Genomic DNA, 27332 nt, shown 5'->3' on the forward strand with positions numbered 1-27332 from the left:
TTGCTCATCTTATATAGGCTACTTTAGCACAGGATGTGTCTTCTACCATCCAGTTTGTCTCTTTCTGGTAATAACCAGTTAAGCCACTAGCCCCAGGACTCCAGTGTATTTTCTTCTGCTTTGGGGAGTTCTTGGTGGAATCCTTAAGGTAGATACTCTTTTTGCCCAGGCCTCGTTATAGTACTGATATTACAGCAAAGAGCACAGAAAATTACAAAATGTATGCATAATGGAGTTTGAAGCTTATGGCTGTGGAAAGGCTTGCATTTGAAGCATAATTACAGAGCTTAGTGTCATTGGTTCAGACAAAAATATAGTCTAAGTTATATATATGTGTATATATATACATATATATATGTATATTCTGTGAAGACTTCTTGTATTTCAAAACTGATGGAGCTATTCCTGGTTACATAAAAGTATCTCTAACTCTTCATGTTCATAACCCACAGAAGTTAGCAATTTAAAATCATCAAACTATGTAAATACATTTTTGTGTACTGTCAGAGAAACTTTGTAACATTAAAAAACCAAAAATCAAACTTCCATATGGATGGTGAAAATGTCCCTTGGTTTTATCGTGTAAAATCCACCTAAGTTATGAAATTTAAAACTTAATGCAGCAGTCCCTGTCAAGATTAGGAAAAAACACTTGATGGCTTCTTACTACAGTTTTTGCATCTGTATATTTTATGTTGTGTGTTTTTCTGCAGTGTGTGGCATTAGCCTTGGTTACTCAGGTCAGTAGGCTACAGTCGGCTGATCTGATCCAGTGTGACAGTTCCAGTGCGGGTGTGCAGTGGTTCTCTAAGCAGATGTGATGCTTGTGGCTGGTGTGTGTGCTGGTGACAGCTATTTAGGAGTTTGTAGTTTTAAACAGCAGTTTTATTTGCCGGTTTCTAAAGAAATAGTCTTGTATTTCTGCTGGAATTATCTCCCAGCAAGTGTTCTTGCTTGATGCTTCAAAGAACGGCAACATACTGAGCTTGGAAGCACTGCTCTCTTTCCCAGCATTTTCCTAAATCAGCTGTCAGCCCGGGCAGGCAGTAGTCAGGATGCTGGCATTTTCCATTGGGTTCTTAGAGCTGGAAAATGAGACCCTACAAAGTAGGAGGAAGACATTCCTATCAAGTTTGGGAAAGGTTGGTGCACAGTGAGGGGGAAGGGATTCATTCCCGTATTCCTTAGTTCCTGCTCTGGCTGTGTAGCATTTCAGATCTTTCTCAGCTGGACGAAATAAATTGTGAGTAACAGAACACAATATGAAATTGTGGACCAGAATACTCCATGTTCACAATGCCCTCAGGAAACCATGAAAAATAAATGAGAAACATTGTTTTCTCAGGTACATGCTTCTATGAGCTGCTGTTATTTATAGTGGCTGCTCTGCATTTCTTTTATCAACCAAATAGTTTCAAATTTTAGTATAAATTAACAACTTTGGGACCACTGTTGTTCACTATTTCATGTCATGTCATTTTAGTGTGGGTAAGGTAGAAGATAAGTTTTACTACTGATTGTCGTGTTTTTCTGGCAAATTTAGTTTAATGTTTGGTCGTTTTGTCAGTAATTGTGAGGTTATCTGTGTGTATAGCAGGCCAGATTATTTCTGCTGAAGAGTCTTAGTAGGCAAAATAGCGAGGAGCTTAGAAGGAGCTAGTGTGTAGTTAAGTGCTAGCATTTTTCACTAGCGGTTTTGATGTAGTTTTGCCAGCATCCAGTAGATTGCAGTGTGAGGCTGTTCAGAGTTGAGGGTTACTTTTTATGACTTTATCAATACTTGCTCCACCACCAGTAAATTGCGTTGGTGCCTTTGGATTTTCAGGAGCTAGCTGAAACGTAGTACTGTTTCTTTCAAGTACATGTCCTGTTTCGGCTAGTCTAGCTCACTTCCTGTCTTAACATATTTCAACCAAAGAACTGGACTCCTGAGCCATGTCTCTATTTGATTTAATTTTGTGTTGTTTTCTGCACTGGTGTGTCTGATCAGTGTAAGGCTGGCGCCTTCTCCCCTGGGTAGAATATCTCGCCGTGCTGTTCCTGGCAGTCGTTCTTGTTTATGTCTCTTGATTTGGCGGCAGCTCCCAGATCTTCTACGGATGTTTTGGCAGGCTCCCTCAGCACAGCTGGATCAGATGCTTCAGGTCTGGCGACAGATATTTCCAAGAAATAGTGGCTTTTTTTGACTGGAATCAAATTTGTTTCTGTGTGAAGTATTCAGAAAAGTTTCACTGCACTCAGTTTTAGGAAATGCGGATGAAGGCTTTTAGCATTTTCTTAAGCAATTCTTGTGTGGCAGCCATGTTGAATGTTTCCTAGCACTAAATAGAAGACACATAGTTTAGTGAAAATACTGCTAAGCAAAAGAGGAGAATTGTGTAATGAAGGGCAGAAGCCACAGCAGTGGTAATATTCATACTTACCTGAGTAAGGGTATCTACCTAGAAACATAGTTTCACAGTGCTAAAATAGCTTTCTTTCAATACAGGGAAGAATAGAAAAAACACCAGATAGAAAACACCTTCTATTAAGTTGTATCCTTCAGGTAGTCATTTTCAAGTAATTTTTCTAGCTCTGCATGCTGTTAATAATTCATATGTAATTTTCAGACGTGGAAGGTACATTGAAGTTGGACAAGTTTCAGATAATAAATCTTTGTTTCTTTTTCTCTCCTTTTTCAAACCTCTGTCTTTTTTTTGACCAGATGGTAAAAAGGTTGAAGAAACTTTCATTTTCTTTATGCTTTTTTAACGCAAAATATACTTTATCTCTTTCTTGTGATGGTAGTATCACACTACTGGGATGTGTCAGCTGGAGTTCAAGGTGAGCTGCAGAAGGCCTTTTTAAAGCTGTTAATAAGCAGGCCCTGTGATTTCTGCAAAAGTGAAAAAAATTAAGCATTATAGGTGGGCAGGAGATATTCTGTCATTGCAAAAACAGAATAAATTAAAATGTGCTAATGGAATAAGTGATATTTTGAATTTGTGTAGAAAAGAATTAAAGGTTATTTTGTGAAAAGTTTCATACCCTTTGATTGCAATACATGTAGCTGAAGGGTCAAGACTCCCCTCTAGTCCTGGAGTCTGAATCATGGCGTTTAGCCCTTTTTTAGTGCACTTTAGAAAAAGATTGTTTATCTTTCATACCTGTGACATTTTCGGCTGTATCATAAAAAAGTGTCTAATAATAAATCTTATACTGCCTGAAGAATTGTAGAAGATATTTCATAGATGACCTATTAGTGGTCTATATTGATTTTATGGGAGTTTTTTAAAATATTTTTCTGAACTTTAGAAGCTGACCACAATTGAAGATGAGTTCAGTGTGTCACATACTCTGGCATGATACTCATGTTTCTGTTTCAAGTCTTTGTCCTGCTCAGAGACCTGAATTTATACCAATTGAATTTAATTCAGGTTTGATTATAGCATCGGGGGTTTTTTATTGTTTTGTGCAGTCAGAGCTCTATAACTTTGTTTTTAACTTTTCCAGCAATATTGAAAATAAGGATTATTTTTTGGGGCTTTTCATCTCATCAGTTGCCTGTTCATTAGAACATGGTTCTTTTGTCTTTTCTGTAGTGCTACTGGTCTCTGCCTGCAATATAGAAAGTTAGATCCTCTAAAAGATGAAATCTTAGTGCAGCTTGGCCCTAAAATAAATTTAAAGGGCCAGTGGTATGCAAGACCATGTAATCTACATTATCCTCTTGAGGTAAAGGATAACAACAAAGGCTTTAAAAGCTGTTGCGTTGTGAGGTGGAGCCAGTTACAAAATCCTGGTTATTAACAGTTTAAAATGGATTTAGAATGAGTAATCTCATTTTGGTGAAATGATTTTATAATGCTTTTGATGAGTGGAGAAAACTTGAGTAAGAAAAAAGACTATTTTTATTTAAGAGGGAAATGAATTAAAAAGTGAGCAAACATGGATTTAGGAGATGGAAATAAGTATACTGAGAAGTTTAAAAAACTGCAGTCTGAATCTTTGAAAGATGGATTTTGGAGAACATGAGATTGAGGAACAGGAAAGGTCCAAAGAATGATCCTTTCAGTGAACCTAGCAAACATTTTACTTATGCTGGAAATGATTAACAAAACTTGATAAGAAAATTAGTGAACGCATGGAGCATAGTGGAACTTTGTATAAAAGCCATGAACTAAAAGTAAATGTTGACTGCTGCAAAACTAACGTCTCCCTGAATTCTTTGAAGGAATGAAGTAGAACACAACGTATGTCAGTAATCCAGATTAGAGCAGAGTATTAATATTTTTTCACTTCTGATAAGTCAGATCAAAATAGATTACATATTAAGGTCTCTTGATTTCATGACTGCATAAAAATTTGTACTGTTTAAAGTTGGTGACAGAGTGGAGGATTTCTTAATTCCTGATTAATCATTGCTTTTTGTTTGTGGTGGTAGGGGAATAGCATCAATAGTTAACAATAATAAAATGCAGTTGTTTTATCAGAGTAACATGTAAGAAATTGATAGTTGGAAAAGGAAAGATAAATATTTTGTTTGAGCGTTCAGCTTTGATTTTGTTCTATTCTCGGTTATTCTTTTCTGTACTGACCAAAATGTTTAACTTCCATCTATTGCTTTTAATACATTTCAAGCACATCCTTTCTCCTTTTCTTGTTGATTGCTGCTCAGTTGAGTTAGAGCTTAGTGCTCTGGCTCTTGAGAGTTAGTTCCTTCATCTGTCGATGTTGCTATGCGTGAGAGGCACTTCTTCACTCTTCACTTACCTTTCTCAGTCAGATTTAAATGTTTATTATAATTAAAATGTAGCTGGATTAGTAGGAAGCTATTACTGTTGAAATTGAAACGTGAGAACTACGAAGCACTCTTCAGCACTGTTTTGTTAGAAGTAACGGGCTTTCTTGATGAAATAGGAAAAGGCAAAAGGAAACAGTAATATAATGATGTTTAAGAAGCAATCTAGAGGTGCAGGTAACTTGAAAACATTTTCTGCAGCCATTCTTGATATGGTCATGTGATTTTAGTGAAAACTTGCCTCATACAATTACAAAGTGTTAAACCCATTAAATTTTTTTAAAACATATTTTAAGTAGAACTCCCTTGTGCCTAGTGGAACTAATGAAACTCCTTTTCATGTTGCTGCATATGAGAGGTTTATTTTTTTTTGTCTTTTTCAGCCTTTTTCTTGCTGCCCTGTGCTTCACTTTGTACATTTGCATTTGAACTGTGTGTATGTGTGTGCTGTTTGATTGTCCCAGCATTTCCCGAGTTCTCAGCCTTTTGTTTAGGGTAGGAACTGGTGTAAGTGCCACTCTGCTACCCAGTTGTGAATGTATAAAACTTGCAATTTTGTACTTGAAAAGTTATGGTGAGTGTCAGAGAAGGAGGGAACAGATTGCAAAACTAGTAAAGGCTCACTTTGCCTCATTTCTCTGTCGCAGTGTTATAAGACTCCTGTAATGAGTCTTGAATAACTTACATCTGCATGTGTAATACTGTAGTACTGTGGTGTTATGTGTATTTCAAAGTCTGTACATACTGAGTCTTTAGGATGAAGCCTCTCAAATTAAAAAGCATATCCATTTTTTTGGGTAGCTACTCTTGTTCATTGTATAGCATGCTTTTTGGGGCTTATTACATTAGACCTTCTGAAAGCTAAATATTTTTGGAAGAAAGTCTCCATTTTTGCACTTGGTCAAGTGGCAGACCTAGCAGCTTTGAGAGAAAGCGGTGTGGGTGAGCTGTCATTGCTAAGTTTTATTTAGAATAGTTCTAGGTGAGGGCCTGCTGCTGTTGGAGAGCACAGCATTTTGGAGAATAAAGCTAAAGTTTGCTTAATGGAGTGACAATACGAGATACGAAGTAGATGGCAGTGAACTGACATGGGTAGTAAAAATGTTTCATAAACATTGGAAAGGAAAAGACTGGGGGGTTGGGCAGGGAAGCAAGAGTTGCTTCTGTCCACAAGGAAGGAACCTTTTCTGTAGCAAGAACATTTTGTAAAATCTGCAGTCAACTGCTCTGTGTGTTGCCTCAGTATTCACTATGCAATTACATGTAACCTTTGGAAAAAAATATTTCAATAAAATTACCTGTCTGAAGTCATGGTAAAATTACTTGGTTTGCTTTGCTCCCAGCCTAGAGGAAAGGAGTGGCTTTTCAACTGAAAACAGGTGACATCTATGTGTTTAGAGATATCCTTTAAATGTACTAATAGATTTAAGTTTTTTTTTTTGTTTGGTTTCCTTGCAGGGCTAAATACCACAAATTAAAATATGGCACAGAATTGAATCAGGGAGATATGAAGCCACCAAACTATGATTCTGGTAAGAATGTAATGAGGGTGAGTTTATTACTGGCATAAAAGCTTAAGTGTTTTATTTTAAGCTGTTACGTTATGTTCAGCAAATGCTGAATTGATAGTATTGATAAAATAAGTATCTTAATGGATCAGTGAGAATAGAGATAATTATTAAAGCCTATATTTTACTCTTGTATGATTAAAAATATATCCTAGTGCTCTAAGTGTCTATTAATAAATCAAGTTAGTTTAGATTTAAAAAAAAATCCAAACCTGAATGAGCAGACTGCTCTTGGAGAGAGTAGTTTTTCTGTCCCTTAGTGATGTATATATATATTTTAGAACAGGATGATACTGGATTCACTGCAATAGAATCCATGTATCTCTGGATAATTCTTCTGAATGAAGTACATAGTTCATAATTTTTTTGTTCAATTACCTCAGTGGTATTCCAGGAAAAAAATAATTAGAGTGCATTTTAGACATAAGTGAGAGTTTTTGAATGGGAGATTTCTCTGCAGAATTCAAATTATCATTGGAGATGCATTTAGCTAATTTCAGTTTTTTGCCTTGGTCTCTGGAAAGCTGATTTGTTTTCATCTCCTACTTCACACAAATAGATCTAAGCACTGAATTGGGGAAATTAAGAATTTAAGTTACTTCCTTTTCTTCCTTTATCTCCCTATCCTTTCCTCTGGGGAAAAACAGTATAAAAAAGAGATACAGAGATCTGTCTAATGGTCAAGGCATTGAAAAAATAGGTAATGTTTTTGTGTCTCAGTCTCCTGATGCTTCTACTACAACAAAATTGGAACCACCTGTATGTAAAGGCAGAGCATAGAATGTCTGCAAATGTCATCTCTGTCACTTCGTTTATGGAGGGGATGGTCTGGCTTACTGTCATGGTGATTTCTTACCTCATTGGGTTTAGAAGGTCATTAAAAGACCCCCAAACAAACAAAAAATCCAACCCCACACTAACTAGCAGAGCTTTACACCAGACTTTTCTTGTCCAAGTTTTAATGAGTTTTTTAGAAATTTTATTTCATGCAATTATCAGCGTTATTTCCATAACTGGAGAAATACTGAATATGGTGCTACTAAGTGGAAGATCTCAATCTGCATCTGGACCTTTAGAAAACTTTGTCCTGATCATACCACAGCCCTAGACAGCCACGACTTTTTTTGTAATTTCTCAGGATGCAGCTACAGCATGTTGCTCCAGTTTCCAGCTGAGGAGTGTAGTGCGAGGTCTGGCTTGTCCAGCAGAGTCTAGACTGTGCATTAATTCTGCAAAGTCAACATTGTGGAAATACTTTAGTTAAAGTTCCATTATCCTCATTTATCCCATTGTATTCTATACGTAGCTATCAGAAATGTGTATTTTTGTTCTGTATCAAATCTGGACTGATGACTTAAAATAGAAACTTTGTTCTAATGCTATTTTGAAGTTGTCTTTGCTAGATACTTAAGTTGTGTGTCCATATGTTCCCCTCGCCCTGTCCCTGTTTTTCCTGCCCAGTCATGAAAAAAAGTCGAAATGTTGGAAGTAGTTCTTCCACATGGGTCCTTGTTGTTTTCTTTATGATCTCTTGGTGAGTCTGTAACACAATTTTAGGAGAAATATTTCAATCTCCTGGTAAAGAGATACTTTAAAAATAAAATTATTTATACAGTTTATCTATTTATACTATATATACTATATCTTCTGCTATAATTTCCTCATAATGCAAGTCTCTCTTATCTGTAAACCACTGCTACTGCTAGCAGTCATCACTTTTGAGGAGACTAAGCACAAGAGAATTCTTGCCTCTGGATATACTTAACAGTGCCTTTAGAAGAACAGGTTTTGCTTTCAAAAGGAATTTTCAGGCAGATTTACCTCAGTCATGTTTTAATAATTATAGACTGAGCTTTGGTAGCTGTGCATTGGATCCAGCTGTGTCCAGTTGTCATTGGAAAATGATTATGCATTTGGTTATTTCCTGTGGATGCTATTAAATAGATTTGTGAGTATGAGATGTCTAAAATTCTTATGTCTCTCCTTGTGAATTCTGATTAGTATTTGATAGCTTCTTTGGGTTGTTTGTGGGGCTTTTTTGTGTAGTATTGAGTTGTTGAAATGTAAATTACTTCCTGATGAAAATAATAGCTTTTCCATGTCACATATCACATTACTCATAGGAGTATACCACAGGTTTTTCTGGTTCTTAAGTCTTGTTTACACAGGAAGTTTGTTTATCCTTCAGTGTTTGGACCACAAGATTTTAAAGTTTTGTAGAGTCTTTCATAGATAATAAACCAAGATCTTTTATCTTGGGAAGCATATGCATCTCCTTGAGGAGAGGAAAAACCCACCATCATGTGCTGTGAAGCTATATATGGAATAAACATGTAGCTGTTGGTTGCCAGCATTCTGGTAGTTTTCTTAAGAGAATAACCGCATGATTTTTTTTTTTTTTTTGGTAGCTTTTCCCAGAGTAGTAACATTTGGTTACAAATTTGTGGTTGGGGAAAATGTGCTGAAAATTTTTCAACAACTTTTCAGGTTAAAAAATAATCCCTATTGTTTATTTGTTTGTTTCTACAAAACGAATACAAATAAGGATTAAACTGATATAAGTTGATCTGTTGATTTATGTTGTACTGTCAAATATTAAGGAAATTGGGACGTTGTAAACAAATATTGTGCTGCAGTTAGCAGTTAAAGATATTTGTATTCAGACTTAATGTGAGCAATTATCTTGGAAGGCCAAAGCAAAAATTGGACTGCAGACTGACTGTCATTATGTGCCCCTAAAGGAGTTAGGAACTTGCTCTCATAGAGTAGGACTGTTTAGGAGTTAGGACTAGTGGAACTTGCTCTTACAGAGTAGGATGTACCTGGAAATGTCTGTGTGTATATAGTACTACAATTCTGTGCTGTGTGCATTTTTTTTTCTCCCTTCATTATTTGCACTTTGACTTTTGGTATTAAACCATTCCTAATAATTTTAAGACAGATCACATTTGTCATTTCAAGTGGATGGGCATGTTTTATGCAAATAAAAGAGCAGGAAAAAAATGTAATTAAATAATCTTTTTCAGATGAAGGGAATGAGACAGAGATTCAGCCACAACAGAACAGCCAGCTAATATGGAAACAAGGACGACAGCTCTTAAGACAGTAAGTGTTGAAAAAAGGACTCAAATACTGAGTGCAAAGAAAGCATCTGCTAATGAAATATGATGGTGATGGTATTGATTTTTTTTCAGTTATGTTTTACTGAAAGAAAAGTTAGTGTGTGTGGTGACGTTCCCCCATGTCCCCTATGCCCATCCCTGTGTCTCCCCATGAAGTTCATTGAGCTTCTGCACTACTTTTCCTTGGGTTTTGAAAAAATGTAATATTTCATAACTTCAGATGAGAAACGTTGTCAAGTCACAAACACCTGATCTCATTTATTTTTCTTTCATGGAGTATAATAAGCCAGTCTGCTTGGGAGAACAGTGGGTCATGACACTTTGCAATTAAAAAGCAAAAGACACAAGCAATTCTGCTAAGAACTGCGTAAAATAAAAACAGCTGGAGAAGGAAAAATTTTATTTTGGCTTGCTTAAGTTGCAGAAAAGACTAACATCCGGAAGGTTAGACTAGACATTTTCTAATTCTTTGTTCATGTCAATGAAACAAAAGTCTCTTAATCTAAATTAGTTTTTGAATTGTGATCATAGTAACTAAATTAATTGCCGTGATATTTAGTGTGTTACAGAGGATTAAATGAGAGAGGACTAAGACAGTAAGGATGGTCTGGAACTTACACTGAAAGACCTTTTTCCAAGGAATTGTACAAAAGTTAAATTTGCTGGATGGCTGGTACAGGCTTCTCTTTTGCAAGAGCTCAAATCTTTGCCTGCATGTTGAATAAATGTAACTAGAGTGGTTTTGACTTGGATCAGTGATTTTGAAGACGAGTCATTCTGTCTCAGTGCAGTTCATGCAAGAGTGACACATTGCTGAATATAGAGTGCATATTACTGACAGACTCTGTTTTGCATAGGTGACTTGTTTGTTTTTTCTATAGCCAGCAATCGGTATTTCTCTCCTAATGTGGTTATGTGAATGATGTTGTTAAATAACCACAGGAGAATGTTCTTGCAGGAGAAATGCACGTCCCTGATTTGTAGCAGCTGTCACTGTAAAATAGCATTTCCCTTCTTTAGAGTTGTCTAGAATATTGACAATTTAATCAATTCACTGCTATTAACTCCATGTTCTAGAGGGAAGGATGCAAACCAATTTTTGCTTTTTCTTTGTAAAATCATTATTTCCCTCCTGTTTCTCTCAAGGGCAACATGGTATATTGGTGAAAGAGACAACTTTAAACCTACAGAGCCAACTTTGAGCTTTGTGGGGATTTCATACAAGGGTTTTTGCTGTTCAGTCTTTACGTGGAAGACAAATTTTTTCAATCTATTGCAGAATAAAGGAAAGGCAAGACAGATTTTATTAATCCTAGTCCATCATAGATAACAACTCTTACCAATAGCCACAGCTAAAGAATTTAGTTTTTATTCCATTTTCTAGGCTTCTGATAATGTTTACATAAGGAACATATCTGCTGCTTCTTTTGTCTGGTTCCCATGTGTCAAAGAATAAAATGACCATGCTTGTGCATGCAACTGTGGTGATTTTTATAAAGCAGTTGTAAATATTTTAATTGAAAGTGCTTTTCCGTCCATTTTAGTAAATGAATGAATAACGTATTGTATAACCTCTGACTGCTAGGCTCTCTGATTTTTTTTTTTCTCAGTGACTGTACAGGCTGGTACTGCAAGAGGCGATCCCTCTGCAGCTGGTACAGGATGATTTACAAGCATGTTTCACTAGCTCAGCACCATAGTTTGCTAAGCTAAGGGATTGAGGATGAGTTCAGGGAGAAGATCAATCAGTTGCTAAGCTAAGGGATTGAGGATGAGTTCAGGGAGAAGTTCAGGGAGGAATTTCATGTTTTGCAGAAGTGACATGTGCAGAGGAGATTAGCATGAGTTCTCTTCCTTCAGGTATCTACAAGAAGTGGGCTACACCGACACGATATTGGATGTGAAATCAAAACGAGTACGAGCTTTGTTGGGCCTCTCAAGTGATGCTTCAGACAAAGAAAACAGAAATCAAGAGCCAATGGTAAATGGCACAGAGGGCCAGATTAAAGAAAACGCAATGATCGGGTAAGCATCAAGATGACTTTGTTATAATTCTGCATAAATGCATTTTTGTTTACTGAGAAGATTTCAGGATTTTTTCCTAGTTTGAGATTAGAGCAATTCTAACTAATTTTATTATATTAAGCAGTAAGTATGGAAGTATTTCTTCAGATTCACATGTTGAAAGCACCATAACTTTTTTTTTCCAGTTGGATGACAACACTAAGTCAAATTAAGCCTCTTTTGAGATATGATTGTTAGGTGTTTAGAAGTCAGTGTTGTTTCAAGTTAATGGTTTGTTTGTATTTCTGGATACTTTACTCTTTGCTGTTCTGGTCTGTGCTGACTATGACATGATAATCTATATAAGAGAAGAAATTTTTTTGCTAAATCTGAAAAACAAAGTCATTCATTACATTCTGAAACCTAAAAGTTTTGGTTTTCTACTGATACATAGACATATGTAAATGTGACTGAAGTGTAAGGTCTTAATTTCTGTGTTTTAATATTTCTAATACTATGGAAAGTTCATCAAAGACAATAAAAGCTTGTTCTTACGTCTCTTAAGTAATGTTAAAACTTAAGAGTTTAACTCCATGCAGAGTTAAAAAAGAAAAAAAAGTGAATCTTAACTCTAAAGGCTTCAGAAAAACAATCTGTTCATTCTGGTTTAAGATACTGTAGTTGCAAAATTGGAAAAATAATGAAAATTATGCAGAATTGTAGGAACAATAGATGAGGTAGCTATTTCTAGTAGTAGCACAGCTTTCCTCGGAAATCCTCACTCTTTTTTCCTTTTCTATATTCACGGAGCAAAATTCAAGGCCTTTATTTCCTAAGACCTAATACTGTTATATATGCATCCTGTCTTCTAAAAAGCATTTGTAGGATTTCATTATACCCTCCTGGTAGCTGCAGCAACTTCAGGCCAACAAGTTACATAAGGGCAGAAGTTCATTGTTATGTAAATATAATGCTGTGAGATGGAAAACTTGAATGTGTGAGAAAACCTGTAAGCTACTAAAATATATTGTGTTGCTACGTAGTTGACAAGTCATGTCGTTTATGTACAGCAGCTTTGTTTTGAAGAACAAGGAATGCTTGATAGCTTGCAATAACAGTTCTGGTTTGATTTCTGGTGGAGGGGAAGTGTGTAAATAAAGCTTCTCCTCTTAGACTTCAAAATTTATTTATGTGTATTTATATAGTTTTGAAGAAGGTGGATATGTGTATAAGGTAGTTAGTTGATGGGTGAAATACTGGGACAGTGGTTTTGATATAGCAGTTTCGGATATATTTTCATTTCTTTCCTATCTGCTTGGTTTATGGATAGATCTGAAATTAGGTTTAACACTTTGTAGTTTACCCTGTGGCTGAGGATATTCGCTGATGGAGAAAAATTAATTCCCTTCCATTGTGGCTGTACCAGCTTGTCAGGTGCAAGGCTGCTCAGGCTGTACACTTTGAAAAACTGCTCTTGCTTGTGATGCCTTAGATAGCAGACTGCATTATAGAGCTTGGGGAAGTGTTTTGACAACATAATGAACAAGAAGGGACTCCAGGGCTTTACAGTGGAAAAATTTTCCAGGGTTCTTGTTCAACATGGTCATGTCAGTCTTCATGATATTTGAATTTCTGGATGTCCACTGAGATCTCCCTCACTGGAAGGAAAAAAGTCAGGATTTTACTAGAATTCCTTGATCAATCTAAGTACAGGACTTACCTCTCAGTGCTGTGATTCTTCTGGGTGCTTCAGTCACATTTGCAGACCACCGCTTTCAGTTTTTCTTTTAGGAAGCATTCTGTGCCTTGCTTCCTGGCAGAGACTGCCTGTTATTTAACAGCTATTTCATCTTGTGCTACCTCACTGTTCCTGTGACGTCTGGCACTGTTCACCTTCTTCCAACTGCATCATTACTTACCTCTGAGATTTCAAAGTGCAGCTTTGTGGTAGATGCAAAATCAGTAATAAGCTCATATTTACCTGTTACCTCCCTCATGTAATGCCAGCATGACTTCAGCCTATATAGAACAGCTTCTCTTTGAAAAGTGTAGCATTGAATAGATGACACAGGTCTAAGGCACATACATAGGTCTTGCTCCTGAACTCAGGATGCTACTCCTGAACTCAACTGAAATTTTTAGTAAGTGTTTGAAACCCTAATTCAATGCTTTCCTACCTTGTTAGCAGAACTGGGAAAAATTCAGGTGACTCAGCTAAATTCTGGCTTCTTGAGGAAGGTGCATCCTTGGAAGCAGCCTCACCAGGCTGCTTACTATGAGGGCAAAAGGACTGGCACTCCCTTTAGCAGCCTCTTGTTATTCCTTGTGTGCATGTAAAGTGAAAAATGGATTTGGGCTGCAGCAGGCTTCTACAGCTGGAAGGAGTGCAGTGAACAAGTGTCTGTAGTTTGGTAGTGGTAGAAGAGGAAAGTTATGGTGAGAACTTGGAAGAACAAGAAGCCAAACAAAACCTTAGTGCAATTCCAGGAAGTTTAAGGACATATGTGAGTGTCTGCCAGGACCATGAGACATTGGGACAGCTGCAAACTAAAATGCAGGCTGAAGACTCTTGGTAACTAGTATGGGTACAGTGAAACTCTTCATAGGAGAAGGCTTTGCTAGCTATCAGCAGAGAAGCCTGTGAACTGCTCAAGCCAATGCAGTTTGGCAGATTTTCTTGTTCCAAACATATAATGAACACTGATGTCAAAGATTTGCTCACGAGTCTGAGGACACTGGTCAACCTGAAGATGTTTTAAGTTACATTTGAAGAGCAGAGCAATGGGCAGAAAGTAATGCGTGAAAATGGATGTTAGTCTAACAAGTAATACACCTCTTTTGAAGTGAGAAAAGACTGCTCATAGCATTTTTGATCTGTTTGGTCTTGGAAGAACTGCATAACATGCACCCTGCTGTGCATTTTAAGTCTGTGTTTTAGAAAACTGTTTACATGGAGTGAAAAATGTGAGAAGCGGAGTATAGGACTGGAGTAAAGAGAAACCTTGGGAATGGGAAACGATAAAGACAAATCGTAGGAGTTTGGGAAGAATGTGGATATAGAAAAAATGAAGATAATGTACAATAGAAGAGAAAATGGTACTGTGAAAAACAGAAGGAGTATGGATTTAATGATGCATTTCCAGAATAGAAAAATGGAAGGCACACTAGCTTTTAATTTCCTTAAAGATTTCTGCATATAGCAGTGTAAATTGCAGAAAGAACAGATTGGATCCACTGCCTTCTGTACAACTGAAGACTCGTATGATAAATTCCAAAGAAAGGAAAGAGATGGTATTTGATGCTTTTATGCTGCCATATGGTTGTCTCTTAGAGAGGAGAGAGGGGGTAATGGCAATAGGAATCAAACTTCCTTTATGTTTTCATTATTTGTTTGATAGTCAACCAATACTTTCTTAGTGAAATGAAAGTGGTGGAGCACAAAATAAATGAGTATTGCAAAAAATTCCAGGGAAAAAATGGAAGAGCTGATATACTTCTTAACACAGTCTGATTTTAGCACAGTTTTTGTGTAAGTATATTCATCTGTGCATAGTGCTTTTTTCTGCTATTCAGCCTTCCTCAGAAATACCTCTGTGACTTGCTCTGACTGTACTTCTGAGCACGGTGGAAACCCACACTTTGCTTATTTTTAGATATCTTTAAATGCATTTGATTGTTTTAAAGATAATTCCTGGCATTTTTCCTCTGACCTTGGGGATGTGTGAAGTGTATACTTCATGGTAGGTAGGGAGGATGTTTTTCCTCTGTTCAGCTGACTACAGCTTTTACAGATTTTTAAGTTGCTACAGCAGAACTTGCCTATTATATGAGTTTTATTGTTGTCTGTCCTTTATACCTATTTCAACAGCCGAGGTTTGGACACTCAGTGTTTGGGCTGCCAACATTGAGTTGAGCCTTTCTGTGGGAAAGGCTAGTGAGAATGTTTGGGGTGATTATTGTGAAGCTGATGGTGTTTGCTTTGGTATGTAGAAGCATATGATGGGTAATGTAGTGCAAATACTGAATACAATAATATTTATTTGCAGCATGTAACTTGAATTCTGCTAGGCTCTAATTATTTTAGAAAATTGCTGTCTGGTCCCTCATAACTTCTCAGCTTAGTTTTGTATATCCTAAATTATTGCAGTTACATCAGAGAAGTTCCCCTTCCTTTGGTACAGTGATGAACACACTACTGTCTGTCTCTGTTTTAAGCCAAATCAGTTTCTTTTCATCCTTAGGTGAAGTAGCTTCAGACTTTATGTTACTAGCTGCTGCATGTTTGGCCAGACTTGTATTCTTATATTGCCTATTTATTTGCTGATGTACAGATCCTCTTGAAAACTTTAGCACTCAAGAAAGACATCATGTGGATTTGAATGCACCCTGCAAGATTTTGAATCCATAAATGAAATGTTAATATGATAACGTGAGCTAGATATAGACCTGTTTTCACTTATTTCATGGAATTTAAAAGGGAATCAGTTTTCAGTTTCTTCAATCAGCTCACTTGCATTACAACAGATAAGTACCACTTGGCATGACTGGACTCAAAAATAGATACTAAAATAATAACCTCATAATAATGGTTTAAATTCCTAACACTTGCAGTGAGAGAAAGCACTTGCAGTGCTTTCCCCCAACAAACTGAAACAAAAATGAAAGCTGCCTGCAAATGTAGCTTGTAGCCTTGAAAACACGAGAGTACTTAAGTATCTTTTGTTCATTTATTACCTCATTTTTAGTAGCTTTATCTTACTGAGTGAAACCTAAACAGTCAAATTAGTTTACCTTCTTGAAGGTGTGTATTTGACTACCATTTAGTATGAGTGGAAGCAAATATAATAAAGGAATAGAGCTGGAAGGGAATGAGGATATACCAAACATGTGCATATAAATGATATAGATACAAGTGTCTATATATAAAAATGGTATAGATTAGTTCTTGCTAAGGGTTTGATGATTAAAACTATAAATAGCCAATAGAAACTTCTTAAAGAAAAATGGTCCTGAGTGATGTATCAGTCTCTCTCTAAACTTCCCTGCTGCCTTTACTTTTCTTATTGAACTGCCAGGGGCTTCCACTGCCTATACTTTACTTGAGCAAAATGGCATCAAACCTCAGCATTTGAGAGCAAATCTAAAGACCGTTTCAGAAATTAAAAATTTTGAAAACTTGATCTTTCTGATATACATCAAGTCATTCCAACTGACACTTCAGTGAATGAACGTCTTTGTATGCCAGAAGACCTTAATAACTCTTTTGCATCTCTAAATCCTATTAACACTTGCCCAAGTAATGAAAATGCTGCATACTGGCTGATGAATGTTGTTTGTTGGCTAGCTTATAAAATGGTTTATTTGGGAAAATACCACTGAATTTATAAACCTCAGGTAATAGCTGTCATAAGAAAGATTTCCAAAATAGTATGCATTTAGATGTTGAATTGCAAAAAGAAAAGTAAAGGGAATAAAGCAAATAGATTTTGGATTTTTTTTCACCTTTTTTCTGTTTCTCCCTGCCTCCATCTTGCAGTGACCTAACAGGCATTTCAGAGGTACCTGATTTAGGCCAGGCCTGGACACTTAGAACAGATGCACTAAAGCAGAAAAAAAAAGTAGATGAATTGGGGTTTTTTTGTGAAGAAAGAAGTACAAATGGACCATGCATTTAATATGCATCATTCTGTGGCTTAAGAGTTTGAGAGATGCTTCTTGGAAATGTCACATAAGACTCATTGTACAGAAAGAATGGGGAGAAAGAGACAGAATTGTGCAGTTGGAGAGAGAGAGAAGCAAAGAGAGGGGAGGTGAATGGCGAAATAACTTACAAGAGTTACTCTGGTACCTCAAATATTAGGGTTTTTTATTCTTTATAAAGCTTAATTGTTTGATATTATATTATAGTTAGCTGACCAGATTTGGCAAGAGAAGTGGTCCTTGCTTTTTAAATGTCATTCCTTTGCGATTCCAATTTATGTGCAAACCATTTTGTAAGTGTTGCTTACCAGTTGTAATACATATTGCACTAGTTCTTCCATTGTGTGGTGTGACTTCATAGGAGATTTCAAAGGTTGTGACAGACTGTTAGCCTGGCCTGTGTTCATTGTGTGTAAATGTTGATGATTTTAACTGTTCTGTAGTTTTATAAAATACTTTGATATTTTCTATGCTGCATTATGAAAGATTTTACAGTGTTGAACATCTAATGAACTGTTTTTAAAAACACTCCTCATTGAATTTGCATGCATTTATTTAATGAGTACAGTTTGATAGAATTTAACTGGCCACATTGAAAAGACTGTTTTAATGTGATAACTAAATTCTGTGGGGAATTAATAAAACTTATGAAGACTATACAGTAGCTGTTTTGATAGTAGTAGGAAACTGAACCAAAGAATATGGCACAAGAAAGAGTATGGTAGAACAGCTCTGAATCCTGGGTCACAACAGGTTCTTTCCATCTGTACAAGCTCCCAGGAACATTTCTCAGCTTAAGCTGAACTTGTATTTATTTAACTTTATTGTGGTATTTCTTCCTGCTTCTGAATTTATCAATAAAATCCTGGTTTTATTTAAGATAACTTGTGTATGTCTTGGATAAAAGAAACAAACAAAAAAGGCTTGTACTCTTTCCTTTGAGGCTTGTGAGTAGGACTGAGGCAGTTAATGGCCTTGTGGTTGGACAGTTCATGGGAGAAGTTTGAGACTCTCCCTGGACATGACCACAGACTTTCCAGGTTATTATCAGCAAAGGAGAAGGTAATGATAGCAATATAGAGTGTGTTAGTTACAAAGAAAATACATGTCTATAATGTGACTTTAGTCTAAGTTAAACTTGACTTTGTGGTTTGAAATGTTCTGGATCAGGCTGGGAGCTGGAAAGGTATCATCAGCATGCTGTTTTAGTTTCCACAAAAGAACTTCACCTTGCCTGTAGGTTATGGCTTCTGCATTTCGCTCACTAAGGAACAGCATTTGTGTTAAGATAATGAATATTAAATGTTGAGAGCAGGTACGTTCAGAGTGAATATACTGAACATGTATATGGTACTATACATTTTTTTAAAGCTGGTAATATTTCAGTGTCAGAACCAACTGGGTTTTTACACAAAATAGTGTCTCAAGTCCTGTTACTGTTGGGCAGAAAATGAAGAGTTGTGGTTATTGCCTGCAGAGCCCAGCAAAGCCAGGCTTGCTGTATTTAAATAGTATATGTTGAATATCCACAAATCATATTTTTTTTATTTCATGGGAAGTTATTATTATTTTTTGTCTTAAAGAGGCCAAGGGGTTAACACAAATCTGGATAATTGAACAGCCTGTAAAATACAAATTGGGATCAGATTTTCACAGCCATCACAACTGCTCAGAATTTTGTCAGCTTCTCCTGAGGAGGAAAATACTCATGTGATTTCAGTTTCATGTTGCTTTAAGGGACATAAGTACTTCAGTTACCATCCCATTTGTAACAAGAATTTTATGTTTTAAACAGGAAAACATTTCTTATCTTTGGGAATCAGAAGTTCCCTGTTTCAAGAGTGATATTCACAAAATCTGTGCACTGCCCAGCTGTTGTAGTAAGATGGAAAACCCAGCAGCATTAGTCCAGCTACAGTTACCTTCTGGCAGTACTTATTGTTATGCTCACAAGAAGCTGTTAGTCCTGTTCTACCTAATTGTGGGTAGGCAGGAGTGGCAGGGTAATATCCTGCCCCAAAGAATTGCCTGTCTACTTGGATGAGGCTACTGGAAAGGAGGATGTAATGGACAGAGTTAACAGTATAGTTAATGATAGAAGATACAATACTGTTTCAATTATTTTGTTGGGTTGGTTGGTTAGGAAGTGCTCAGTCACCTGGGATGAGACCTTCAAGGAAAGACAAAGGTGCTGGAGAGAAAAGCATGCAAGAGTGCTCTTACAGAGTCCAGCTGAGGAAGGAGCAGTGGGAAAGAGATTCAGAACAAGCAGCTGAGGAGCACAGGTTGAGGAAGGCCTTGCCACAGTTTGGCTGCTCTGTGCTTTCTGCTTTGGCAGGTTCCATAGCTTCTCCTGCTGGTTCATTCTTCCCCAGCTGGTTTTCTTTAGACAGTATGGCTGGGGAGGAAGGAAAAAGCTGCACCAAAGTTCTTGCACTTTGAAAATTATGTTCTTCGTTAAATATGTTGTGATACAGGACAGTCCAGAAAAGACGAATTGTCCTTGTTGAGACCTTTTTAGGGTTTTTGGTCTCTCTTTATTTGCAATGGGTCCTGAACCTTGCCTCACTTGTGCTTGTAAGACCACAGTTTGTATCAGTCCCCACTTTTGGAGCTTGATTCTATTGTTTTCACCCACTGATTTTTTTAAAAAAATATTTGAAGCTATAAAAGCCCTGGACATGTCAATTTGTGTTTCTTTTTCGAAAATGGAATTTGAAGTTATTTATTTTACTACTCCATCTCTGAATATATTTTTGACCCTTGTACTTTTTTGAGTTGCTTGTGAATGACCCCCTAGGAGAAAAAATGGGAAAAAAAAGGAAAATTAATGAAGCAAGCAAGCTTGAAATATCCATCAAAGTACATAGCGTAAATTAGCTAAGGCCAGACGTTTTTCTTCAGTACATTTTATGTTCTTCCAAAGTATTCATGCTGACAGCATTATCCAAAATACATTATGTTAATATGCTGCTAAAGGATGACAAATACCTCAAATTATTAAATCACCTTTGATTTGACTGCTAAAGTTTATTGGGGTCCAGTATAGGAAATCAGCCTGTCTGTCAGCTTGAAACTATCTTCCTGTAGAACCCTTGGGTAGTTTAAATATTCTCTCTTCTGTTTTCCTTTTTGGTTTTTAAGAATTCTTTCTTGGAAGTTTTGTCTTAGCACAAATAATCTTCTGTGGCACTATGCTGACTGTACATTTCTGTACTGTGCAGGAGTTTTGAAATACATGATAAATTAGCTACCATGTTTCCCAGTGCTTGAGATGGCCATTTACTCCTGCTCCCCATGTAAATGCAGATACATTATTATGTGTATATATATATATATATATATATCCTTCTATCTATCTATCTAGCCCACTAAAATGTGTAATAATTAGTAGAATATTTTAAATCAGAGCAGTTAATAAAAAAAAAAAACAAAAAAACAACCTCTTTTGATAGTCACTTTGAACTTCAGTGTGAGAGAGCCAGGTTTAAGAGCAAATGAGTACAGAGCCAAGTCTGGTATGATTTACTGCAAATACTTGGACCTGTAGAAGGATATCTGTTTCTTAATAGTAAGGTCTCTTAATTAAAAATTTATATTCCATGTTTGGTATTAGTTCATATATTGCTGTTTACCTGGAGTATGTCTGATAATTGCTATTATAGGTATCATCCATAGTGTTTTTACATGGCAAATTGTTACATGGTGAAATGCAGAGGAAAAAAAACCCAGAAATAGCTGTGGTTGGATGATTTAGTCAAATAAAAGTAGACACAGACTCTCAGAATTTGCTGGAAGTCAAGAAGTTAGTCAAATGAAGCACATTATAAGTGTTGTCTTACCACGATTTTTATGTTGGAAACAGCAAGGCAACCATACCATAGGATTTCTGTGAAAACGTACATTATTAGTACAGATTCATGAGGTGTTACAGGTTGCCAAAGTAGTTTGATTACTTAAGGAAAAATAAAAATATTACCGTGGTTTCAGGTTTGTCATAGAAACGAGGGTCACAACACTGCTGGAAGCAGGGCAAATTTGAAACATGCTTAAGATTGTTCTTAGATCTAAGTTAAGATCTAGAGAAGTGGAAGGAATGTTCTTGGAAAAAACAGTGACCATGAAAACATAATGTAAATTGAGATATATATATTACAAGGCTGCTGTGTATGCAGAATTTCTAATGGCAAGTGAAATCTCTTGGTATTTTTGGGCGATAATGGTGAGTAAATGAAAAAAAAGTGGAGTGGCAAACTGTCTTAATGAAATACAGATATACTGGGGCTATGGAGAAGCCACTACTGCTGATTGTTGTCATGTAAGTATAGAACTGCTTGAGCAGAGACTTTGCAAAGAAGGAAGTGTGCTGCTTATCATGCCTTATTGCACATCAGAGCTTTTGCCCTTGGATGCTTCCTGTGATAGCCCTTTGGAAAGAGTTGTGACGAAACACTGGAGTAAGTGGGTGATGGATGGCTGATCAGGTGTTCACACTGAGGGGGATTACAAGGCCTTACTGTAGAGGTGTGTTAGCTGATTGAACCTTTGGAAAAGGTTAGCAGAAGCAGGGCACTTGCTGGTACTAAGGGTGACTACATAAGACAATTTAGAGCTACAATTCTGAAAACAGAGAGGGGGAGACTTCTGCTGTTTCAGTGGTTGTGAGAATCAAGATGACGTGCATTTAGTGATGAACTATGAAAAACTGTCTACTGATAAAAGGTAAGAAAACAATAAAGCTTGTCTTCACTGCTTCAAAGCCATCTAAAGAATGTACCAGATTTTACTGGAAGGAATTGTAACAATTCAAAATGAATGAATTTTGTTCACTGTTTTTTCAGGGGTTGATGGAGAAGTGCATCTTCTCCGTAGAAAATACAGATCCTGTTGATAATTTTAGGACTGCTTTATCTGTACTTTTGTCAGAGTTTTAGTAATTGTTACAGTCCTGTTTCTTGGATTCTTCCTCTTCGGTTGTTAATATAACAATGCTTATGCTTCCTGTTCTGAGGCACTGCCTAAATTCCGGCCAGCACAGTCATAATCTTACCCAATCTTCATCCATTTACTTATTTGTTTAATGTAAATTTAAATATTATTTAGTCTTCAATTATATTTTCCCATTATATTCTTTTATAGTGGCATATTTATGATATCTTAAAAGCTATTGAATGATAGATCTAGAGTTTGGTGTTTCCCAGCAAGATGAGGAACATCAGCTAGCAGTAGCAAAGTTTTCCTGTACCCTGATGTACATGTGGGAGCCCAGCTTGGTAGCTGTGGCTCATGTCTTGTTGCTGAGGCTTTCAGTAATGGCATAGCAGTATTGATGTTATTTTGGGCATGTGTCAGATGAATGTTGCTTTAAAATGCTTTTTGAATAAAAAAGTCTCTGTCCTAGTAATGGCAGCCATACTAAGAATAATTGTTGGCTCTAATAATACACTTTATGTCTATTGTTTGATTCTTTAGCCACAAGAATTTTTAGCTGTTAACAGTCCGTTTTTACTTGTAGGCTTATTTTAGTCTTATATATTGTTGGACGTAATAATGCAGAAAGCTTAGTAATTGCAAAAGAGACTTCATTGGGATTTCTTTTCTCTCATGATGGTGATTGTTGTTGTTGTTTAGGAAACCTGAATTGACTGACTCTGCCTCTCTGCTAGAGACGTTCAAGTTTCTTGAAAATGCAGCTGCAGACTTTAGTGATGAGGAAGATGAAGAAGATATTGAAGGAAGAGAGAAAACAATCATTGATACTGCAACAGTGAGTGGAAAAAATAATTGAAAAAGTTACGAAGAACAGAAAAAGTGAGATTAATGAGGTGCCTATAAGCAAAGTATATGACTGTGTATGTACACATGCAAATCATTAATACATCTTTATGATGTTCTGTCCAAGCATGTGTGCATAAGAGGAATTACATATGCATTTTTAAGTTTTTTTTCTAAAGCATACAAGTTATGCTTTTTTGCTCTAAGTTAGATTAAATTTTTCCAGAATTGTCTCTACTCTTCCATACTGACTAGTATTTTTGATATATACTGGAACACAATTTTTAAGGTATCAGATGTCCTTTTTTACAGTTCAGTCTCAGCTTCATTTGAAGTTATTGTTCATAACCTTGCATGTCAATAATTATTCTTGAATATTTATTAAAAAATTAGTGATACATAAATTACCTGTAAAAATCTGTCGTAGAGTACAGAACTGAAATACACTTGTATTTATAGCTTGTGGAAGGAAGAAGTGTAAGTGGAAGAACTCTACTGTAATTAAGAAATTTTTTTGTTTGTTCTGTCAAATATCTTAATCTCACTTGTGATCTATACTTTGCTATATGATTTGTTCATATGATCACATAGATACATGCAATCAGTATTCTTCTTTAAAATTAACATTTATTCAGTGAATTGTGGTTCCTAAAAATCGAAGCAGATATGAGATGATGGATGTGATTGTTTTTATGGTCAGTTTTAAGAATTAACACTAAAAAAGCAATTAGTTTTATGGCATTTTTAAAGGGGATCTTTTCAGATATTTCCTGTAATTCATGGACTGTGAACTAATGTCTGAGACTCTTCTGTTAAGTCTTGTATAATACAGTATGTTCACTAAGCTTGCTGAAGAAATGAAACTTGAAGTGTAGAATTGCTTCAGGTTTAGAAATTGGTTCACTGTATTTCGAGGAAATACAATCAGTCATCCTCATGAGCTGTTTGATGTTGGACTATGTATTGGAGTCTTTACAAACTGACTCTTAGCAAGGGTCCAAGTCAAAACATATTGATTAATGTAAATTTTCTATTTCTGTAGAAGTAAAAATTGTGGTACGGTTTTCATGTGTGATGGTATCAGCTTACCAGCTGGTCAAATAACTGCAAAGAATCTAGTTCGTTTTGACTGTTGAGGGGAAAGTAAATTTTCTGTGGAAAACTTAAAATGAAATTCTTCATTAAATCATACATTTTTTTCTTTTACCAGAATTTGCTTTTGAATCTGAGAGGGAAATGCAGTTTAAACATGAAAAACAACATGATTAAGTAGCAATAAGATCTGAGAAAGCATTCAGGATGGATTGACTCACAAAGTCTAAGAAAATCAGCTCTTGTCAGTTGTGGTGTTTGGGGTTGGTTTATTTTTTTCCCAGAGTTGAGTCTTGGTCCACATAGAGAACGATCTCAGCACTGAAAGTTAGCTATTTTTAGGGAAGCAAGTGAGTTTGGTTTTGATGAAGTCTTTTCTACGGCATTCTTGAGTTTTTGTTTGTGTGTTTTATGTGTTTTTCAGAAGTGTTTTAAGAGACAGTTTGTACATTCATCATATTAAAGAACAAGACAGTAGTGATGTAGATTAGTGTAGGTTCATTATCTACGTGATTGGTTATTGATGGTCACAGGAAGAAAGACTTATACACAAGTTTCATTTTCACTTAGAAATTTGAACAAAGTGTGTGGACTATTCCAGATTTGCTTATTAATGTGTACTTTTCTGCTTCCTCTTCAACTTCCTGTTTGGATTTTGTGTAGAGGACAAAACAGTACTGCTTGGATTAAAAATGTGTTTGTAATTTAATTCAGCATTTTTTTCCTTGTACTTTCTGACCCTTCAGATTGTAAGGAAAAGAGTGCTATCTGACAGCAGTGAAGACAGAGATACAGAAGAAGCTTTGAAAGAGTTTGACTTTTTGGTTACCTCAGATGATGGTGATGGGGAATCGAGAAGTTCAGGAGATGGAACAGACTGGGGTAAGGAAATTTGATGGATCATACCAGGAGGAAAAAAAAAGTGTGCTAAGAGCATATTGTGACTGATCAGTTTATTGAATGATATGTGTGTCAGGATCACAGAATCTTTTGATTATTTCTACTATTTCTATTTTATTATCAGTAAATAATTGGTAGACTGAAGTCCTCTTGATATGGTATTCTCATTTTTTCTGTAAACTGCTTCAGTGTAAAGATTCTTCAAGGTTTCTGCCTCAGGTCATTTTTCCTTTTCATTAATTCTAAGGCAGATAGAATTTAAATTTTATGAGTGGTATTTCAATGTATTTTTCCAGTGACCCATGCATATGAAGGACTCTGATAAAGCTGTGTTTTACAATTATGATATGAAAGTTATTTTGTCATATTTGCTTTCTGCCACTTTGAAGCAGAGAGTAATGTGAGTCATAAAATCCAAATTAGTTGTACTCTTATTGTGGATTAGTAATATAGTTAATATGAACTCTTCAGCTGCTCAGACTTTCTTTTATAATTTAGCAGAATAATGTATCTTTAGGGCCACTAGTCATAGAGAGACATTTCACAAACTGCTCTCTGTTGTTTGAGGTTCATGTCCTGCAACCTGAATTGCCACCATCTGCACTTTACCTTGACATAATTATTCTGCCTGAATCCTTGGTATAGAGAAGGGGAGAAAGAAGAGAACTGGTTAAAGATCTTGATGGGAAGTTGATTCCTACTTAAGATGCTCTGGAAAATCTTAAGGATAGGTGGACATGGAGCTATTGAAGATGATGGGAAATAATTGAGCTTTATAATGGAGCTGCAGCTGTGACAGACCGATAAGCCATGGTAGCTGTGGCTCTCACAAGAGCATCTCCAAGATGCTGTATTTCACTGAAGCCATGTCCATCTCCTGGTTGGACTCCAAGTTACTGTTCAGTGTGGTATAGTCTCTGCTTAAGAGGATGTTATAATATCATTAGATACAGCAGTCAGTATCTGCTGATCATTAGATATCAGCAGTCATTTGCCAAACAAATCTAGAAATACTGCTCTTAAAAAAAAAAAAAAAAGGATACTGCTCTTTAATACTAAAATTTTATCCATTTATGCAGGGTCAGTGCAGCTATTGCTTGTGTCACCAAAAAGTCAGTATGCCAACAGGAGCTTTTTGTTCTCAGATTCACACTTCTGGTTTATTTTTGCTTTCATTGATGACAGCTGAGTACAAGTGGGCAGAAGTCTTAACATTTAAAATAAATTGTTATTAAAAGTAGTCCTTTAATTTCCAGAAATGCAAAAGAGTTTTTTTTTGGTTTTTTTTGGTTTTTTAGTTGGAGGTGTTCATGTTTTTCAATTATTTCTTTCACAGCCTGTGTCTTTTATGGTAACTATATAAGACTTCAGCTTCTTCAAGGCACTGCCATTGCAAATCACTTAGGTCAGCTTAAGTGAAACTGTTAAATGTACAGTAGAGTGATGTTGTAGTGAGGGACAGCAGCAGCAGAGGAAATTCTTTCTTCATTTTGGATTCCAAGTATTACTGTTCAGTTACAATCTGTTGAACTCATTTGGCTTGAAAGGTCCTCCGATGTTTTCTGGTAATTTTTAAGCCATTAAGCACTTGAATATCCATAGTTAAGGATCCACTTCTGAAGTTGAATAGTATCTGTGGGACATGTGGGAAGCATGCTGGGACAGTCTGCAGAAAATTAATAGATTGGGTGTTTTCCTGGCAACAACCTAATAAAAATCTATTTAAACTTTTTTCTTTTTTTTTATGCTGGAGGAGGGAAAAAGTCTTGTCTAGCCAGGGAGGAAAAGCATGATTAAAACTTTTAACCTGACTCCAGAAAGACTAGATACTTGTTTCTCTGAAGTATGATTTTCTCATATATTTTTTGAATTCTTTATGCAGTTTTTGTTCATTAGTGGTAATTGAGGTATATGTGTTAAGAGGACATGACTTAGCCCATATACAAACTATTTTAGAGTCTCTCTTCAGCTTACTAATGCTTATTTTTATAGCTTTTCTTAAAAGACTTAAACTGCTAAACTTTTTCTTAAGTTAATCTGACATTTCATGAGTGTAGGATCATGACTGAAGGGGTCAAAGGAATGAGAGAGCGCCTTAAAAAGTATCTTCTCCCTCTGTGATGAAAATCTGAGCAGAGTCAGGCTCTGTTTTCTCAACATCTGTACATCAGGTAGTTAGAAGAAACCATACTAAGATGCCTTTTTTTGGCATCACTGAAGTCTCACAGCAGTCTCAGCCCCTCCTTGAAGCTCATCTGCTCCAGCTGCCTGAGCAGTCTTAGTGGCTGCCTTAGACTTGCTACACTATACTGATAACAGGTACTTAGGACTCTTCCTAAAAGGTTTCTCAGCATTAAAAATATTGTCTTGGATACAGTACTCCAAAATATG

General features: G+C 36.2%; 1 protein-coding gene across 5 annotated transcripts in view; it reads left to right on the forward strand.

The window, feature by feature from the left end:
• Window positions 1-27332, forward strand: part of STRN (striatin) — a 69170-nt gene that overhangs the window by 13929 nt on the left and 27909 nt on the right. For all 5 annotated transcript variants that reach the window (XM_041404223.1, XM_041404224.1, XM_041404225.1 and 2 more), the window contains exons 3-7: window positions 6239-6312; window positions 9375-9453; window positions 11331-11495; window positions 22806-22941; window positions 24788-24923. In XM_041404223.1, the coding sequence (XP_041260157.1) occupies window positions 6239-6312; window positions 9375-9453; window positions 11331-11495; window positions 22806-22941; window positions 24788-24923 (590 nt within the window). The remainder of the gene's footprint in view (window positions 1-6238; window positions 6313-9374; window positions 9454-11330; window positions 11496-22805; window positions 22942-24787; window positions 24924-27332) is intronic.

This window comes from Onychostruthus taczanowskii, unplaced genomic scaffold (genome assembly GCF_017590055.1).
Source record: "Onychostruthus taczanowskii isolate IOZ18803 unplaced genomic scaffold, ASM1759005v1 scaffold21, whole genome shotgun sequence".
Lineage (NCBI taxonomy): Eukaryota > Metazoa > Chordata > Aves > Passeriformes > Passeridae > Onychostruthus > Onychostruthus taczanowskii.